The sequence below is a fragment of the Limanda limanda genome, chromosome 11 (genome assembly GCF_963576545.1).
Source record: "Limanda limanda chromosome 11, fLimLim1.1, whole genome shotgun sequence".
Classification (NCBI taxonomy): domain Eukaryota; kingdom Metazoa; phylum Chordata; class Actinopteri; order Pleuronectiformes; family Pleuronectidae; genus Limanda; species Limanda limanda.
In genome coordinates, this window is record NC_083646.1 from 9,401,576 (window position 1) to 9,421,017 (window position 19,442).

Genomic DNA, 19,442 nt, shown 5'->3' on the forward strand with positions numbered 1-19,442 from the left:
AAGAAACTGTAGCTCCTCCAATTACGATAATGGATTTTAATATTTCTATTAATTGCGATGACTCACTGGAATGTGTGCCAAACCATTACAGGTGCATGTTGATGCATCTGTCATTTGTCCTTGTTTTCTCTAAATTGGGGAAGGGGGGGTTATGAAATAAAAAGTTTCAATTAAGAACATATATTTTTTCACACAATTTTATTCTTTGAGCACTCTCAGCAATAGCAACAAGCAAATACAATGTGGAAATGCATGGAGTAAAATGCATGGAATAAGCTGAACACAAAACTATCAATAATTAATACAATATGATTTTCATCTATAGCTATACAACAAGTCCAGGAAGTAAGGATTTGTTGTTTCTGCATTTTGCAAACTCATGACGTCTGACACAATCATTGATCTACTTCAGATTTGTACAAATGTTTTGCTGTTGTCAAGTGTTTGTTATTTTCTGTCCATAAAGAAGAAATCAGACTTTAAACTTACAAGAAATAACATTGTGACATATATTGTGATAATTATCAATATCAACTGATATGAAAACTTTTACCTAGATCATTTTTGGCCATATAGTTCAACCAATTAAGGCATTGAGTTTAATGTATATAGACCTTACATATATTTTTTATAAACATTAAAGAAGCTGATAAAACAAAACAACCTCATCCCAAGCTTCCTTCAGAATCCGTTCTGCAGCCTTTACTCACATGACAGCAGCAGATGTGATGAAATTGTAGATCTTAAAACTCTTTTGTACTTTTCGTACATTTTGGTGTTAAAGTTGAGTAAAGGTTATTTCCCTGAGGCAGATCATGTGCCACATGAAAAGCTCTGATTAGCAACTTTTATATCTGAGGTCAAAAGCAGATTAAAAAATCTGTTGTTAATAATAATACTTGTTTGATGTTATAAGTTTAACTGCAGGCTATATCTTTTTTAAAAAGCTCTGAAAATAGATTCCACACTTTCTATATCATCTTTCCCCTCCTCTTTCTCTCCCCTTTCTTCCCTCAGGGTTTCTCCAGCTGGATCTCCTCCTCTTCCTCCATTATGTTGCACACGTCCTCGTACGGGCCACGGTCCTGGGACCGCTCGATCTGATCGTATTGGTCGCAACAGTCGTCCAGATTGAGCCCCTGGTGTGTGAGATAAGTAGGATTGAAATCAAATAAACGGAGAAAAACAAAACAATCAAATCTATTCATATTGAGAAGATCAGATAAGATGTTCCTTCAAATCTTTGGATTTGTTTTTAGCTTAATTACTTGCACTGGTATTTCTCACACAGCGGCCAGAACATGACTCAGAGAGAATGTGAATCATTTCAAACTTCACCTGATATATGTTTTCCTCTTCCCTCTGCGCCTTCTTCTTCTGTAGTTCATGGAGTTTCATTGACTGTGGAGAGGGGGAGGAAACAGAAGTTGGTAAATCTGTGTAATGGTGCAGTAAAAGTCTGGTGGTGGGACTGGTCAAAGTAGAGCTGTGTCACTGATTATCATCACTTCTGGTGTCCTAAGTGATAATGGAACGCCACGATAGGGAAATGTTGGAACTTTTATGACGTCATATGTTCCACGGGTCGGGCCGGAGCTGACACATGGCAATCATTTTGAAATGTGATCTTCTGACCTTGGAGAAAAGGGCGGCCGATGGCAACAGCACACACAGGAAGAGCAGGACTCCCTCAACAATCAGGATGTTGTTTTTGGTGCTTTCTCTGAGGTTCAGTGTCTTCTCCTGTGGTTCTGGGGGAAAAGGCAGGGTTCAGAGCTCAAACAACCTGAGCAACAGTCTTTAGGTTTTCTAATATGAGCACCAGCTTGTTTTTTTAGCACGCACGAGTGCACATTTAAAACAGGAAGCTGATGCACATAAAAAAAAGAGTATAAAGTTAAGTTAAAGTTTATAATATAATATAAAACTGGAATGGCACTCAGTAGAGCGTATATCTCCACCAAGCCCAACACCTCCCTTATTTAACCACAACACAATTTATTAGATCCTGATTTTGATTTGGATCCACAACAAATTGCACACACTCATGAAAAGTCAGTCCCCTAAACACGTCTGAACTCATTCATCAACAGCCACAAATTATTCTCTGAGAAATCAATGAAAACGTTGAAAAACGTTCCGTCTCACAATGTTAAAGAAAGTGAAAAATTTGAAATTTATGGAAATCTGTCGTGCAGTTTTTGCGTAATCCTGCTAAATGACAAACAAAGATGAAAACATAACCTTTCTTAGTGGAGGAACTAAAATAAGAATATTAAAAAACTCTGGGCAAACTGATTCTTAACAGACTTGGAGGTTTATTACAGGACTGAGTGTTGTTCTTATATAATTGTACTATTTAGTATAAAGTACACAGTCTAACATCTAAACCAGATTAATAAACAGCTGATCGTATTGTTGGGCTAATGGTGGTGTTGTGAACTAATGCAGGTTGTTTCACAAATGATCCTCAGAGGAGCTAAGCTGCTGTTTCACATTTGCTGCTGTTTCTGCACATTAGCCTGTTTGCAACTCGGTCTAATCTTGGATATGGAAGGATGCCGCCACTCACATGATCCATTTAGAGTTGTGGTTTATTACGTGTTAGCAGTGATTAGGGCTCACTTGACTCCATCTTTCCTGTTAGTGTAAAACAAATCACTCACTGTAGACATGCAGGTAGGTGCCATGAGAGGAGACTTCACTGCCTTTCAGCCGACACTGGTACAGGCCGGAGTCATTCAACTGGACCGATGTCAAGCTCAGGGTGCTACAATGTTTCTCAGATTTAATCACATGGCCTGAACGATTCACAGCGTGGGGGCCGATGGTAACATTGACATTGTGAAAACTTTTGACCCAAACAAATTTTGGGTGTCTCTCCTCGGTGGTGTAGCAGCACTCCAGGTCAGCGTCCTGAGAGAGGGCCTTTTCCAGGAAGGGCACGTCCGACTCAAACGTGACCCCACTCGGAGCTACACCCACTGTGGAGGAAAGTGCTCATCATGTGAATATGACCCAATATTAGTCTGTTTTTTAACATAACAGCACAACCTGTATTTCTTTGTTTACAATGGACATAGAAAGTCTCCAATGTTGAAAAACCCACATAGAACAGCATGATAAAGGAAAACAGAACATGACAGCAGCCATCTGCTCTGACAGGAGATGAGGTTCACTGGAGCAGAACTCAAATAAGTAAAATGTAAAAAATGTAAACTAATATAGAACATATATATTTAAAGAAATTATTGACAGTGTAGAAATTGCCATATTTTCCCAAAACATAATTGCATCTATTAAAATATGAACACTTTCACACGAATAAGAGAACGTTCAAGATATTTTTGTGTCATAATAAAATTAATCAGACTTACCTGCAAAGCTGCAGAGAACAAAGATTGTTGCTATCCCCATTTTATTTAACAAATATTTAATCTAAGAATACTAATTTAATCCAGGTTTAAAAAAAAGTTTCAGACACTGCTCAGGTCGTCACTGTGGCTGTTATGAGTCTCTGCTGTTTGCGACTCAGGATTTACACTTGAACGAATTTGTACCGTCCCACATTTACATAAGTTATATGTGTCTTAAAAATACAGGAAGTTCATACATCTTTGAGGGACACATCTCCATATAAGAATATATCTATCTGTTGAAGACCTAGATATGTCATGAGTATGTTTTTGATTATTGAATATGGGAGATATAGCATATGGTTAAAAAAATCAACATAAGACTATATAAAACCTTTCCTTAAATGTACACATATTAATTGAAGTCCAACGATTCTTTATCATCCCATTAGCTCATGAGAATATATTTTATAAGATGAAAACTGACTCATAACTACATAAAAGGACGAAACAGGTTTTTATTTCCCCAATTTATTTAAAAACATTAAGAATTAAAAAAAAGCAAACGTACCACAATTTTCCTTAAGTATACATCATTAAAGAGCCTCTTGCACAATAAAAATCAAAACCCAAATACACAGTATAGTTCTTGCATATTCATTGTATATATATATATATATATAGGCGAGCGGGCAGATGCCTGCATGACAGGAAGCAGTGTCTTTTTCTGTACAAGGCAACACTGGAGGGCTCAGATCTCATCGCTGTAATTGAGACGGACACAAACACAGCGTGATGTAAAGGCCGGGCTCCAAACCCTGCAACCAACCAATCAGAATCCTGGGATGATCCCTCAACGCTAATTGGTCTTTCATCGTCTTTCAGACAGTTGACCAGAGCGACAGTGAGTGTGTTTGTGGACTCGAGAGCCCTTTGAGAACCAAGCAGTTTGAGCGTCAGAACAAGGCACCACTCTATAAATACATTTTCTATACATCTAGGTATTTGTATATCGAATACATGAGGAAAATCATTGGAGGCGGAGAGAGAGAGCGAGAAGTGCCTGTAGTAGTCGTTTGGCCGGTGGAGAGCGAAGTCGTTCCACCTGCCGACTGCTGCGGTTTAACGGTTAAAGAAACCTCCCTGCTTGAGATCTTATCTTTAAATGGGTTCCGCTCATAAGCAGAGCGGAGACGCCATGGTTACAACATTTGCATCGTAGTTCAATTTGCTCACGTATAGAAGCGTTACAGACAGGTCCTGTCTCTCTCACCGTTACAGCCAAATGCATAGTATATATATATATACACTTACATAAGATGCTTTCAAAAACAATGAAAACAAAACAAAAAAAACAGTAACAAAAACCTCCCCGACCCGTTTAAGTACATCGAATGAAATACACATCGTATGGAAGATCTGTGCGGTAGGAAAAGGTGACCATGCTATCAAAAGAGGTGAGCGTGTTATCAAGAGGTGTATGTCGCTAATAAGCTTAATGAACAAAATAAGGAGGTGGGGGGGGAGGGTATCCAATTTATACTTTCTCTGCATTTTTCTCCTTCAAAATATCAGTTATATACAATTTCTAAGAGGAAGACACAGGGAGAGCTGGCAGTAATGTGTTCAAACACCAATTTGTGATGCTCAAGTGACTAATGGCCCCATCATCTGCACAATTTCATACTGAGGTCACAGGAGGATTTGTTGCTGTGGCAACATGGATGAGGCGAATCAGGAAGTTAATCGTAGCACAGGAAAGAGAAGACGGCGTTGGAATAAAAAATGTCGTCGTCCTCCTTCCTCCAGACTCTCAGCGTTTCCTTTGCGTCTTCATCTGGCTTCACCGTCTCGTCTTTCTGCTGCTGGATCAAGTCCCTTGTGTTCAATTTAGCATCAGAGGTGTTGACAGGGTTTCGTTTCCAGGACAGAAACACAACAGCTGGTGACAGTTACACATTGACTGACACACACACACACACACAGACGCTGAAGTGAAGACATTCACTCGAGCAAGAACTCTGTGATGTACAGATTCAGTTTGGTCATGAAGCGAAAAGCATCATTTCTCATTATTCTCATACACACACATTAAAGATTGGAAAACCGACGACCAATCCTTTGTTCATCTTTGTGCTTCTGAACTCCCTTCACCTGCTGAGGTTGGGGGGGGGAGAGGCAGCAGAGTGACGGGCTAATACACAGATCAAACATGTCATTAAGAAGATTACAGCTTGTGTGAGGCTCGACGGTGCTCTGTCACGTCTTTGGTCCTGTGTTCTGCCACCGCTTCGAAATTATATCATCATGATCATAATTACAATCATCTGCTGGATAAGATACAAAGACTGAGCTTAATTTCGATACAAATATTGCTACATGGGAAGAATGTTGTGTTTTGTAAATTAACGTAACGTTATAAAAGTCACAAATGTGTGTGTGTGTGTGTGAACGTGTGTCAAGATTCCTCTTCAGTCCAGTAAGTGCAAATCCTAATCTCATGTTTTCTACACGTCTTCTCCTGACCGTCTCAGCTAGTTTCAGATGAACCAAAGCAACAAACCACCTCTGAACTCTCTCTCCCTCTTCTCCTCTTCTCTCCATCTTTTAGTGACACATTCTCAGTTTGCCTTCCTATGTTTCCTCTCGTCTCTGACACATTGCTTTGTCTTTTGGGCCCGGTGCTGTAACAGCTCTACCCGGGCGAGGCGACTCACTGACCCGACAGGACTCAGAAGAAAGAATAAATAAAAATAAAATAAAAAAAAGCGATACATACATACAAACAAGTCTCCATTATTAACAGCATGATTACCGATAGTGACACTATTCATAAATGTTTGCATTTGTGACCTAATTACAGTAAGAACCCTCTAAAAAAAACACCTCCTGAATTAAAAAACTCTAACACACACACACACACACACACACGTCCTGGCATGCACGAGGGCGTCCTACACGAAGCCCACAAGCAGAAAACAATGTGTCAAATTGATTTGATCAGAGGAGAAAGTGCATCGTTGTGGTACTTTGGCATAGAGTAGAAATAACACTATATATCAGCAGTAGTATTTCAATACATCTTCAAACGTTGCATTGGCCCCGTAAGGCGTCCGAACTGGTGCAGCTAAATTGGCAAGGAACCGTACATCTGCTTTTGGCATCAGTGTGAATTGTTTTTGGAGCGTGCGTGTCTTTTGTGTGCGTATGTGTGTTACAGCAAAATGTGATTTGTACATTTTCTCAGGGGGCGTCCCTCTCTCAGGGCAGAGTATTGCTTCTGTTTTGGCACCCCTCTCTGCAAATGCAGCTTCCCACTCAAAAGTAGGATGTCTTTTTTTTTTTTTGTTTGTTTTCTCTTTGTATACCTCTCTACCAAGCATGCACGCAAACACACAGACACACATGCACACACCTCCCATGTTCTGCCATTGAACCACTGCACAGAGCACGGAGCCCCCCCCCTCCCCCTCTCATCAGGCAGAAAACTTCCCGCTCGGCCGTAAACAGCTGGGACACAAGCAAATAAGGCAGCGTGGGTCCAGGCATGACTTCTGAAAGTTTTGGAATTTCCAGGAAAGCCTTTGAAAAGTCACTCTTGCACTCCAAACCAGCACCAGTAAAAATCTAGAGAGAACAAAAGATGGGGGGAAAAGATGAGCTTTGCAATTACATGTAAAGTCTAAAAAGAGGGACGATGACAAGGCTTTAATTTCCACTGGGATCGTGGAGGCGTGTCCCCATCACTTCTCAAAATCTGATTTTCCTATTCCTTTCTTTCCCTTTATGATTTGGATTTGATTTATTCCCTAAGATCTCTTCCAAGCAGTCTCTTCAGACAACGCTGGGAGGAGAAAAGAGTTGATAAAAAGGTTGATTTGCTCATGTAGGCGACCTACAATCGTTACCCTGAGCTCAGAGCAATTAAGCTTTATCAGTAGCAAGTGAGTTGGAAGACTTTTCTGGCTGAGCTTTGCCTCCCAGGCTACACTCAAGCTGCCTTATCTTATTTATGGAGGTTGTTTGGGCCAAATGCTTCCCAATAAGAAGTCTGCAGATATGCATAGTGCTAAAAAAAATTGTGTGCAAATTCTCCTTAATAAATCAAACCAGATTTTTTAAGATGGTTAATTAGATGTTTAGTTAAAATACATTATATTTGTTATTTTTGCATATTTCATCCCTTTATCTTATTTTATTGTTGTTTATTTATCTGCTTTCTATGAGGTTGATTTCAATTTACTTTATGCGCTGCTTTGTGATAATAATGATAGTTAAATGGAGATATTTTTGACCAATGTCATTGTCATTTTTATTGGCTATGCTGATCCAAGAAAATAGCTTCAAATTAAATGATTATTTTGTTAAAAAGACATCTTATATCGTCTCACTTCTAAAATCAATCCTATGCACTTGAGGACGAATGACGATACTTAACGAAATACTGAAAATCACAAGCATCAAATTAAACACATCTCAGTGGTCTCACCTAGTGGCCAGCAGGTGGCGTGATGGTGTCTCGCTAGAAGTTACCTCCCTCCAGCGAGAACCTGGAAAGAGCCTCCTGCAAGCGGTCGTGCTGCTCCTCAACAGTCTGCAACACACAAAATCAATATCATCAAGGACTCGCACGCACGCACACACGCACACACACCATCCTCTTAACATCCTCTCTTTGTCGACCTTGCTGTCTCTGTGACACATCCCATTGCAGGCGCTGGACATAATAGCCATTTCAGAGAAGTCCAATTTCACAATGCAATTTTCGCCCGAGCAATAACAGCAGTGGTTAAATGGTTTTCGACTCCCTAGTTTCTCTTTGCTGCCATTTTGGCCCCATTTGTCTCGAGTACATCACGGCTTGCTCCTTACTCAAGTTATCTTCAGTGAAATCCTCCATCACCAACTCCGTCTTTTTTGCAGCTTCCATCTTTTGTTATGTGCCTCATCTTTATCTGCCCCTGTCGCACTACCTGCTCACACTTTTCCTATATACTCTCTCTCTGTCTGTTCTCACCTGTAATCTCTTTAGATGTTCCTCCAAACTGTGGAGCCTCCTGCACACTTCCTCCATCCTCTCCTGGGACAACACCAGCGGCGCGCTTATGCTCCTCTCGTCCTCTCCTTTCGTCTCCGCATTTTCTCTTTCAGGATTCTCACCGTTCTCCTCTTCTGCTCCTCTCTCTGTTGTCTGGTTCTTTTCTATAGACAGAGACACTTGATTAAAATGTATCTGGAGTCTGACCAATATGAGTAATATTCAACACTTGCAAATTCTTGACTTGTAAAGGTTTCTCGTCACAATTTAACTCGATCAATTTAAATCAAGATTGATGAACTTGTCTGAACAGCCATTTTAGAAATGGGTCTAAAAATCCTACATGAAGCATAAACAAGAAGAAAATGGATTCTGTTGTTACACTAATTATTGACCCTGGGTTTTCCAATCACGAAGCACTGGAGCAATTATAAAGACGATCAAAAATATTTGGACTTCAAGGCCGAGAAGTTACACAGCTGAAGGTGCTGCCAAAGTAAAACATGACGTTTAAAGGGACATTTTTGGAAATATATCTTCTTTTCAACAATCGTTTTTTGTTAAATATGAAGCAAAAGCTAAGAGAGACTGGAAGCAGCAACAGTTTCACAGTTTAAAACAGTAATACCATGTTTGCTGACTCCTTTATTTAAACATACAATATGTAATTTAGGTCGCTGGGGGTCTCTCAATCATAACGATAACAAAAGACCTAGTTTGATGACATGGTGAAGCAGCGCAGGATCATGGGATATCACGACTTGTTCACAGATGAGGTGAAGTATTCAAGTTTTATTCATTTGAAGTTGGAAAGTTTTGGATAAAGTATGTTTCAAGTTAATGTATCAGAGGTCTACTTGTGTTTAGACATTTACATTTTTAAGAATTGTAACATGAGAGCATAGTGTCGATCTTCTCGGCTGCAAAGCAAACAACACAGTGTCAAACTGTTCCTTTTAAAAACCCAGCGACCCACCTGTTGATTGACAGCTCTCCACTTCTGGACTGGGCGAAGGCTCCTCTCCGTTTTCCTCCTCAGGCTGCGAGTCCTCTGACAGACTGATGCTGCCGACCAGTAGCCTTTTCAGCGACATGACTAACAGATGAGACAGATGCAGTGGTGGCATTAGAACAGATAAGCTAAAAGGAACGCAAGGAAAGATAAGAGAAACAAACATAATAAACTCGTAAAAGTGTGAGGAAGACTCTCATTCACCTTCATCCAAAGCACTGTTGGCAACCTTCTCCTGATCACTGTTGGAGTGGCCTATCAAGTCAAAGCCTTCGTCTGACAGGAAATCAATCAGCCTGTGCCTGGGGTCTGAGGACTTGTCATCCGTCAGGCTGTCCTTATCTCGATCTGCAGACAGACACGAGGCTTAACTTTGCCGACAGCTATCAGAAATGTGTTAGAATAACAAATTTGTGCTGTTTATTAAGTGTTCAGCTGATAAAGCTCTGCGCTCTCACCACTGCTGCTTTTCAAACCTCCATTCTCCGTCGGGCTCAGAGGGGCAGTCAGCCTGACCGAGAGAAAATGAGAAAAGAAATGAGATATTCTGAGATGGGCGAACTTTGGCGGCCGATGAAAATATCTTGCTCTCCACAGACGTGTAAACACACACACACACACACACACACACACACACACACACACATTGATACATACGTGGAGGGACTGAAGGGAGCTCCTCCACTTCCTTGAGGCAGATTCAACCTCATGGGTGCTCCGCTCTTCTTCAGATCATCCACTGCTGTCTTTATCACATCGGTCCAGCTAAAAAAACACACAAATAAAATTCATTCTGTGATTTCCCTGCAGAAACAACAGTGATTAGTGTGCGTATTTCTTTCTATGACACTCACGTCCTCATCTCTCCGACAGACTGAGCCACCAGTTCATAGATCTGAGCACCGCTCTCCCAGGTGAATATCACGTAGAAGGCCTTTCGATCTGTCAGAACAGGAAAAACAAACACGAGGCTGACTGACACTGATCCCGCAAAGGAAGTGACCCGTGTGATATTTACTGCTGCGTGCCGCTAACCTGTGGCCACCTCACGGAGAAAGACTGAGTCGAGCTTGATGATGGGGCTCAGCATCTGCTTGCCCTCCTGCACGGCGATGTTGCTCTTGCTCTGGCATTTGAGGACCATCTTGTCGTCCTGCCTCTGGAGGAGCACCAGCAGGTCGCCGAGCAGCACACACTGCACCTCTGAGACGCAAAGAGAGAGACGGCAGACGAAGAGAGGTGAAAAGAGTGAGATAGGCGGGTTCTCTGGTATTGATTTTTTGAATTCCTCATAGATATATTTTATATTAAGGCTTCATCACAGTTACAATTTTAAAATGTAGTTTATAGTTCATGATTTTAATTTTGTGATCGAAAGTAGTTTCACATTCTTCCTCGATCTATTGTAAGTGCATCTGTTTATCTGAGCTTCGAGCGGCTGCATTTATTTATATTTATTACATAGAAATATGAAGTTGAATTGTATTGAATTGCAAATTATTCTCTTTTCCAGAACTTTTCATAATAATTTTCTGAAAATCCCAGAGGTAGACCATTGTTCAGAGTCATATTTGCCTTTTTGAAACAGATCAAGTGTATCTTTTTATATATAAATAACTGCAATAAATATTAAAGTAGGCTTGTCATAATTCATTTATCAAAAAGGTTCTGCAATTTTTATAGGCTGTGAAATGTTTGTTGTCTTTGTTACTGCAGCATTGCTGACAAAGTATGGCAAGAATAATACCAGGCTATTGCAGACACGCACACACACGTATATGTATTTACCAATTCCCTTCTCTTTTGTGACTTTCCAGGTCAGAGGACCCTCGTAAAGCATCTTCTTCTGAGTCAGGTCGATGTTCTAGAGACGTCAGAGGGAGCGCAATGAAAGAAATGCGACACAACTGTAGGATAATGACAAAACTTTTGCTGAAAGAGACCCACACCTTATATTCTGTGTAAAGCTCGTTACTTGGTTTGAGCCCTGACGTGTCCAATCTACGCTGATAGTCCTTCAAAGCCTGAGAACAGAGACAAAGACGAGGGGTCAGAAAGAGGACGGACAGCACAGCTCTGAAGGAGAAGTTGTCTTAACAGCCAGAGACCTTCAGGCCTCAAAATGAATTTACTGGACTCCAATTGGTGCTCAATCACTGCCTAACCGCGTGTTGAGTGATGGATTGTGTGTTTCTCACAAATAGGTTCTCCATCACTTTGACCTCCTCATTGACATGGTTGAGGATCTTTCTGCAGCACTCTGCGCTCTGCTGGATCCTCTCCTTCTCCGTCAGGTCCTCTGTGGAGAGACAGAAAACAGAGTTGAGGAAAACAGGAGCGCTCACAGCAGAGCCCAAACAAAAGCCATAAATCACGAATGTACACGAGGATCTGGGACAGGCAGGAATCGATTGTTCAAATGTTCTGCCTGTGAGTTGACGTAAGTGCTGCAAATACTGTTCACATTTATCCTGTGTTCTGATTCAGACTGGCATCTAGGATTTAGAAGAATGATCAACCAAATATTTTGTATTTTGACCTACGAATATGTAATTTGCTCTTCAAAAGGACCCTGAACACGGAAGTTGTCTTTTTGAGCCAGTCATAGAAGAAATACAACATTTTCAAATTCAGCGTTTGGCAATAAGATTAAACAAATATGTCTGTACCATAAAATAATGGAAATGTTTTCGTTGTTCAAGATTCTTTAAGGAATTTTTATAAGTTAAAATCTACTGACATATATATTGTTTCAAATAGTTAAACATAGTTGAAAAAGAGTCATATGTTATTTAAATTGCTGAAATAACAAATACAATATAACAATCAGCTTTCTTGTATTTCTCAAAAAGAATCTATGTTTAATATCATTATATAAAATAAAATTAAGGGATTTTGTCTATTTAGGCCACCTCTACACACATTTGAATGATTAACGTAGTTAAGTCACCTGTTTACACTGAAAACACAACATGGTAACCGATCTAAATCACACACAAAAACAAACACACACCTGTGTTCTTGGCAATATTCTCCAGAAGTAATGGGTACTTGGTCAGTCTCTGCATCTCTATAGGAATGATGTCCTTGAGTTGAAGCCTGCGGCACTGAGGCTTGCTCTCTGCCTCCTAGGATCAAAACACACACACAGACGGTCAGAATAAGAACATGTGTCACTCGTGAGCTTCCTCCGTGTTCCTGCATCTGTGGGTGCATCCATGTGTTTTAAGCTTTTAGGAATTAACAGTCAGAGTCTGGGTTACCTGTATGAAGGAGTTGAAGCGAGTCTCTTTTTTCTGCCTGCTCTTGATCTGGTCCAAGGCCCACGACTGGTGACTGCAGAACCGAGATGTCAACTTCTGGAACCACTCCCCCTCTGTACCACCAAACTGGCACATTCACAAACACATACACACAAAACACGACAGTCAGTCACCGTATCGTGCCAGGAGTAAAGAACGAGCGGAATAGAGATGGGCAGAGGAAGAGAGCTGGAAGAGAAAGCGAGTAAACGCTGACAACTAAGATAATTGTATCGCTGTTCCAGCCAATATTTTACTTCCATAGAGAAAATAGCTTCTAGTATTTGGCACAATTACTGTCAAATCAAGTTGTGAATTAAACTGTCAGCACAGAGTCTTCCTAGAAGCCAACACAAACACAGAGACAGAAGAGTAAAGATGATATAAACAGACAGATTATGATGACTCACCCTGTTGAGCACTGTGGTGCTGATGGATTTGATTATGAAGTTGTCGTCCAAACGCAGTTTTTTCAGGCTCTCATAAAAGTTATCTGGATTCACAGCCAAAGACGGGACAAACAAATACACAATTCAATTTTAAAATACAGCAACAACAACTCATATGTAACCGATCTACCAAAAGGACTGAATAGCTGAGCTCTCTCCGTGGCCTGTGACAAAAAATGTCATTGATGTAATTAATACATATATCATTTTCTATCAGATCCTTCACTGTGTGTTCAAATGAGACTGGTTTGTGCATTTAACTTTATCACAGCAGCTTGTACAAATTTCAAGGGTAGTAATGTTGTGTGAGTGCAACCTTCATGTGTCTGACTCTGAGAGGATATATAATATTGCAGCAGCACTCACAGTGCATTTCAATGATCTCGTCCAAGTTGGGGAAGATGGTGGCCAGCTCAGTGGAGCTCAGGAGCTCCTCTCTCTCCAGAGGCTTCGAGAAAACCATCTGAAGAACGCTTAGCATTCGCACATGGGCGTGCTCCGTCGCAAACAACTCTGAGAGGGAGATGGTACGGAATGAGCAATGTTATAAAGATCCTCAATTTCTCTGCACATTTTGTTTGCTTCATCTCTCCTCTCCTCACCGTTGATGACCTCCTGCCTCTTGGTCTCCTTCTTGCTAAGTTTGGACAGACCCTCGGGGGAGGCCTCCTCCCTCCAGTTGGTAGGGTCAAGCTCAAATTCCAGGAGGCGCGGCTCCACCTCCTCCAGCTGCGGGGTGGGGCTGGTTGGGGAGTGGCCAGGCCCTTCAGGAAGTAAAAGTGGTCCATCGAAACTGAAGAAAGAAGGAAGCGGAAAAATAATTATTTTAGATTGGTAATTACAGCTTTAACCAGTATTGATCCAGGTGGAGAACACTGGCTGTACTTCTAAATATACCCCAGAGATGTATTAAAGCAACACTATGTAATTTTTTTACTGATCAACAGCGCCCTCTGCAGCCACATGTGGTGATTAAGTGGTCTTCAATAGAGGATAGATGAGGATCCATGCTCTGACTTTGTACGACCACTCACTGAACTGAAACTAAACTGTGGATAATACCAATAATTCCTGGATTCTTTTTTAATGACTTCTAAATCTTATATTTTAACTGATCTACAGTTCAGTAGTACTCTTAAACCTGGGCTGGGCCTGATTCCGGTGATTTAAGCTGTGACTATTCTTGCAGGAGATCATACCCACATACCTAGAGCAAGAACAGACAGTCAGGGTGAGGATTGAGAATAAAAGAGGCTCCATTCTCCCCCTTTTTCAAGTCAGTGTACCGTCAAACTAATCTAGAAGAGGCTATTTTCAGGTAAAAAAGTTGCATAGTGTTGCTATAACATTGGAAATTCTATCAGGAATCTAGTAGATGAGCTTTATACTAATATCATTGACTTATTTCTGCAGTTTAGAACCTTACATTACTGGTTGCTACTAATCTTCTGGCTACTGAGAGCTTACAATGACAATTAACAAGCAAAGGTTCAATCGAAGTGAAACTTGTGCTAAACTAGGATTGAATTGAAAAGTAGAAAAGTCAATTAACATTAAACCACACGATAAAAAATACTGAGCAGAAAAAATAAAGAGATAAAAGTAGTTAAATATCTAAATGAACTGAAGGTGACTCAGAATCCTTTACTGTTTAAAAGATGTTTCCCCGGGAGTCTTGACATTTACAGTCAAACAACCATCAGTAAAACCTCAATAAACAGCTGCACTTTGTGTTTACCAAATGGTCAATAAACATTCCCCCAAAGAGGCAAGTGTCTGACCCCCGCACTGAGAATGAGAGTGTGACTATTACTCACACCCTGTCGGCCACAGCAGCCGAGTCAGTGAATCTGTCGGCCAGATTAATTCATTTCACAGGAGACAACAGACGTGTGCCCTTTTAGAAATACCTAATCCACATTAACTGCCACTTATTCAAATGTGCCTCAAACTGATAGTTCTGAATGAGCCAGGTACATTTGATCCATCAATAATATTCTCATCCAGTCATCTTGTATTAAAAGCTTTCACGTTATTTCAGGATTAATGCACTGATTCTGGGACGGATTTCAGGTTGTGGCATCCTGTCTGTCCCTTTGGTGCACCTCTCCAGCCACAGGCTTTAAGAGGGGGGGTTTGTCCATCTTACGGATGGTGCTGGGGAGTGAGCGGAGCAGGTGATGTTGTGGAGGAAGGCGGCTGGAGGTCCACATCACTACGGGAGCGGGACTGTTTGGCCCGGGAAGAGCCACGGCGACGGGATGAGTGCCGGTCCACGCGAGCACTCTCGCTACGAGCCACTTTCCTACTGTAGGGAGGGAAGGTGGGAGAGGATGGTGGGGTGGGGGTGGGGGGTGAGAAATAGATAGGTACAGATTGGAGGGAAGTGGGATAGAAAACGAAGGAGGGAAAAAGTCCAAAAACGGACAGATGGATCAGAAAAAAAGAAAAAGGGGGACAAAGGGAAATAGGAACACAGGTGTAGAAGGAGGGAAAAAAGAAGAGATTCCCGAGGAGAAGGAAAGTAGAAGAGAAAGAATCCAAGCCATATGCAGCCAATGAAGACAGGGATTTATATTAATCATGAAGAGGAAGAAAAATAAGTTGAGGTACATTAGTAGAGGATTTACCCCAAAAAGGTAGAAAGAAAAATCACATAAACAAAAGATAAAAAAGAAACAAAATGAGTGGCAGGCAAATATGCATGATATGTGACATGCATATATTAGTTAGACAGTGAAACATATGTTAAGAAAGTAGTCCTGTATTGCTTCTACGCTGCATTCTGTGTGGAACCAAAAGGAACTTGAATAAAAGTCTAATAAATCTCCAACTTCACACAACATGCTTCCACATCCACTAAACAATATAGTACAACTGATCTCAACACATCAAGCTACTTCCATTTCCTTCACAAGCGTGTTAAAATACTTAGCCTTAGCAGTGTGTTTGTGTCATGTTTGTGTATCCATGTGTAGTCTGTACCCAGGTGTGTGTGTGTGTGTATGTGTGTTTATGTCTGGATCAGTCTAAGGCCTGAAGCATGTCCATGTTTCTGTCAAGGCGCTGACACCCACCTTGTCATCCGTCTGCAAAAACATGGGGACACCACATTGTTACACACCCACCTTTATGCAACTATTGTAAAGCCAGAGAAACAACCACAACAATGCAAACGCACACCCCCCACATATGATTCTCCAACACCTGAGTAGATATGATGCCAAAGCCCCTGACACAACATGTAACCGCACACACACTGTGGAGACAAGCGGGACAAAGGACGGGCCCTGGCAAAAACAGATGCAGACACCTTGAAAAGCACATGGGACAAAAGACAAAAACTATCTATATGGAATGGAATATACCAATAATGAACTAAATAACTGAATTAGTGGATAAAATAGATAAAACATCTGCTTGTTTTCTTAAATTTTGAAAGAACTAGACAAAAGGTTTGTCATATGTAATCAGTGCTGCATAACCGCAACATCTATAAATGTCTTGGCTTACAAGAAATCGTGTGTTCCCACGATACCATAAAAAAACACACAAGAATTGCACAGATAAAATCTAAATGCAACAGAAACTGAAATGAAGCTCTGTAGTCAACATAAGGAGATGCACAACAGGACACATGGAAGAAGACAAGTGGGACAGACCGGTATTAGGAGGAGAGTGCGTGTGACTTTGTGAGGGAGAAAGAAAGGAAAGGGCATGAGGGAGAGGGAAGGCAAAGGGCTGGAGGGGGAGACCGGGTCCGGGTTCACCTGGTGGGAGTCCTCCTCAAAACTGCAGGCTCTGTTAGCTAGCGAGCAACGGGCAGCGAGACAAAAGCTTGCACAAGGCAGGGACAGACTGCTGGGGAAGCCTTACCACGCTCCCTCAGCCTGAGCACTCCACACACGTTCAGCTTCCCTCGTTCCCCTCCCTCGCTTGTTGGCTCTATACACTGAACACCTCCCATACAATCTAATTATGATATGATTACAATCTCTAATCCTGTAATTGCTTATAATCTCTTATTGAGTCACTGCACTGCGGTTATAATGAGACACCCTAGATGCTGCGCTCTTCATTACCATCCTCCTCACCTGTCTTTCTCCACATTCTCCTCTGTGGGAGTGTCGCTGGGAGAGACGGGCTCCCCAATGGTCAACCCACCCCCGAGTCCGATGGGGGACAGATCCGACCCTGTAGGCGTACACACCAGGGTCGGAGGCTCTAAGCGATTGCTTGAGAGGCCTGAAGGATTAGAAAAGGATGGAAGAGAACAAATGAGGGGGTTATGTACTGCAATTATATGAGTCTTTCATCCAGTAAATTAGCAATTATACAGTATATCTCTTCAACAATAACATAGTGATTAAGTTAATCTCTTTTTTTTTTTTTTTTACAAGATATTCCCACGAGGGTGGAATAATTGATATAATTTTACACAAGAAAATAATGATGCTTCTCACTGAAAATGCTGATATTACATTTTTAGTTTGAAAGTTATAAACAAATACATTTTTAAAAAGCAACCATTATCCACATGTCCTGCTTTTATATTTACACTTTGTATATTATTCATTAAATACTTTTAATTTCACTTAAATTGAAAGAATATTCTCCCTCATTATCATATTGACACTTTAAACTGAAAACTAAACAAAGTACAGCTCACAGCGAAGAAGCAGAAACTAAAATGAAACTGTTGCCGATTGAGATTATCAACAAAAGTGTAATATAAGTCAACACCAATAATTAATTGCTGGAAAACTCCAGTGACACACTCCACAGTAAAGACTTGCCATCGCTGTGAGAAGAATCTGGGCTGTTGGCGGTGCTGATGTTGCCGCCTGAGCCGTCACCGACTTCGAGTCCAGGTACGGACGCAGTGCTTCCACTGGAACCCGACTTCCTGGGGAGGGAAAGGACTGCGGCTTCGGTCACGGAGCCTCTGCCGGGAGCTGGACCCTTACGCTCCTGATTCACTTTATCCTTTTCAGCTGAAGAATGGGAAGAATACGAGAAAGATTAGAAGAGCTACAGACGACGCAGATGCAGAAAAAAAACCACTTCAGTGAGTGAGAGAGACAAGAGATCGTGTGAGACGGACAAACAGACGAGATGAGTATGATGCAATCAGGGCCTGTGCAGTAAACATGAGGGTTAGTTTGGTACCAGGGAACAATCACCACCTGTGCGTGAATTAAATGTGCAGTGAATGAGGTTTTCTGCTGATTCTAAACTGCAATTAATTCTTCAAACAACCACCATGAAACTTAGTATCAACTTAACAGGGCCCCACCCACACCCCCTCCTGGTTTGACTTGGAACATGCAGACATGCTTATGGGTTGATTAGTAAGGATGTGACCATTCTACAGGTGAAAAAGAAGATGGGAACTCTGGGCGATTTGTACCTTCAGCCTCCATTTTAGGTTTGACCTCAGCTGTAACAGGAAAAGAGTGCAGGACACAATGTTCTCATATCCAGACTGTTTATGTTTATAGACATCAATATGTAAAGATACTTCACAGTACTTATATTGAAATATCACAAAAATACATTGTTACAAATATTTAGTTAATAGCCTACATACATTTTCAGATCGCAATTAATAAAAAAAAAATCAGTCAGAATTTTGAAAATGGGGCTAATGAGTGAACAAATACATACTGTTGCCTGCAATCCAGCTGGGGATGCCAGGAAACCCCCCCCTCGGCTTGCCCTTTGTGGACTCATCCTTCTTACTCTGCAAAACAACACAGTCAGGAGCGGGTGAGACAGAAGGTCAAATTAAAAAGACGTGTATGGGCTGTGGAAATAAAACGACTACTCCACCAAGATTTAATGAGGGCATAGTGCAGGGCGTTTATTGACCTGTCTGATCACGGTTTTATTAATTCATTTGCTTAAACAAACAGGAAAGTGGGTGTTTACCTTTACCAGCTGCCTCCTGAAGAAGCCTCCTCTGGACTTCTTACTGTCGACGGCTCGGTTTTTAACCCCGAGGTGCTTCATGTAGTAGGCGACCGCTGAGAAGATGGATTGGCTGCAATAGAAGTTAGAGTAATGTGTTCATTAACGATATCTGATAGGGTTTGTTGTGTTAGTAGCCATTTGTTTAACATTCTTTTTCAGGAATACATCAAAGCGTATACATTCCTGGTGATGCTTGAGCTAAATTAATCTATAAGAAAATTCTTATATGTGCAGTAGAGTGTTTATTTTCTCTGAGGTCACAGATGGTGATGCTGAGACAAAGTGAATATGTGTGAATGGGAGGATAATAGG

General features: G+C 41.2%; 2 protein-coding genes across 3 annotated transcripts in view; both read right to left on the reverse strand.

Moving 5' to 3' along the window:
* Positions 1 to 181: 181 nt before the first annotated feature.
* cd79a (CD79a molecule, immunoglobulin-associated alpha) lies at positions 182 to 3,495 on the reverse strand. The gene is made up of 5 exons (XM_061081675.1): positions 3,378 to 3,495; positions 2,667 to 2,984; positions 1,636 to 1,751; positions 1,339 to 1,401; positions 182 to 1,139 (listed from the first exon to the last, which is right to left on the reverse strand). Exons 1-5 carry the CDS (start codon positions 3,415 to 3,417, stop codon positions 1,014 to 1,016), a joined length of 663 nt encoding a protein of 220 aa, XP_060937658.1. The 5' UTR covers positions 3,418 to 3,495; the 3' UTR covers positions 182 to 1,013.
* Positions 3,496 to 3,871: 376 nt separating this feature from the next.
* The window catches only part of arhgef1b (Rho guanine nucleotide exchange factor (GEF) 1b), a 39,911-nt gene continuing 24,340 nt past the window's right edge, over positions 3,872 to 19,442 (reverse strand). The window contains exons 9-31 of one of the 2 annotated variants that reach the window (XM_061081912.1): positions 19,089 to 19,200; positions 18,825 to 18,900; positions 18,568 to 18,597; positions 17,954 to 18,151; positions 17,252 to 17,402; positions 15,307 to 15,465; positions 13,760 to 13,950; positions 13,524 to 13,670; positions 13,119 to 13,201; positions 12,670 to 12,795; positions 12,420 to 12,534; positions 11,605 to 11,705; positions 11,356 to 11,430; positions 11,195 to 11,270; positions 10,442 to 10,609; positions 10,261 to 10,348; positions 10,064 to 10,171; positions 9,865 to 9,917; positions 9,611 to 9,754; positions 9,371 to 9,490; positions 8,374 to 8,558; positions 7,846 to 7,950; positions 3,872 to 6,983 (exon numbers count right to left, since the gene is read on the reverse strand). In XM_061081912.1, coding sequence (XP_060937895.1) covers positions 7,879 to 7,950; positions 8,374 to 8,558; positions 9,371 to 9,490; positions 9,611 to 9,754; positions 9,865 to 9,917; positions 10,064 to 10,171; positions 10,261 to 10,348; positions 10,442 to 10,609; positions 11,195 to 11,270; positions 11,356 to 11,430; positions 11,605 to 11,705; positions 12,420 to 12,534; positions 12,670 to 12,795; positions 13,119 to 13,201; positions 13,524 to 13,670; positions 13,760 to 13,950; positions 15,307 to 15,465; positions 17,252 to 17,402; positions 17,954 to 18,151; positions 18,568 to 18,597; positions 18,825 to 18,900; positions 19,089 to 19,200 — 2,578 coding nt within the window. In that variant the 3' untranslated portion in view covers positions 3,872 to 6,983; positions 7,846 to 7,878. The remainder of the gene's footprint in view (positions 6,984 to 7,845; positions 7,951 to 8,373; positions 8,559 to 9,370; positions 9,491 to 9,610; positions 9,755 to 9,864; positions 9,918 to 10,063; positions 10,172 to 10,260; positions 10,349 to 10,441; positions 10,610 to 11,194; positions 11,271 to 11,355; positions 11,431 to 11,604; positions 11,706 to 12,419; positions 12,535 to 12,669; positions 12,796 to 13,118; positions 13,202 to 13,523; positions 13,671 to 13,759; positions 13,951 to 15,306; positions 15,466 to 17,251; positions 17,403 to 17,953; positions 18,152 to 18,567; positions 18,598 to 18,824; positions 18,901 to 19,088; positions 19,201 to 19,442) is intronic. The other variant, XM_061081911.1, reaches the window with a different exon arrangement.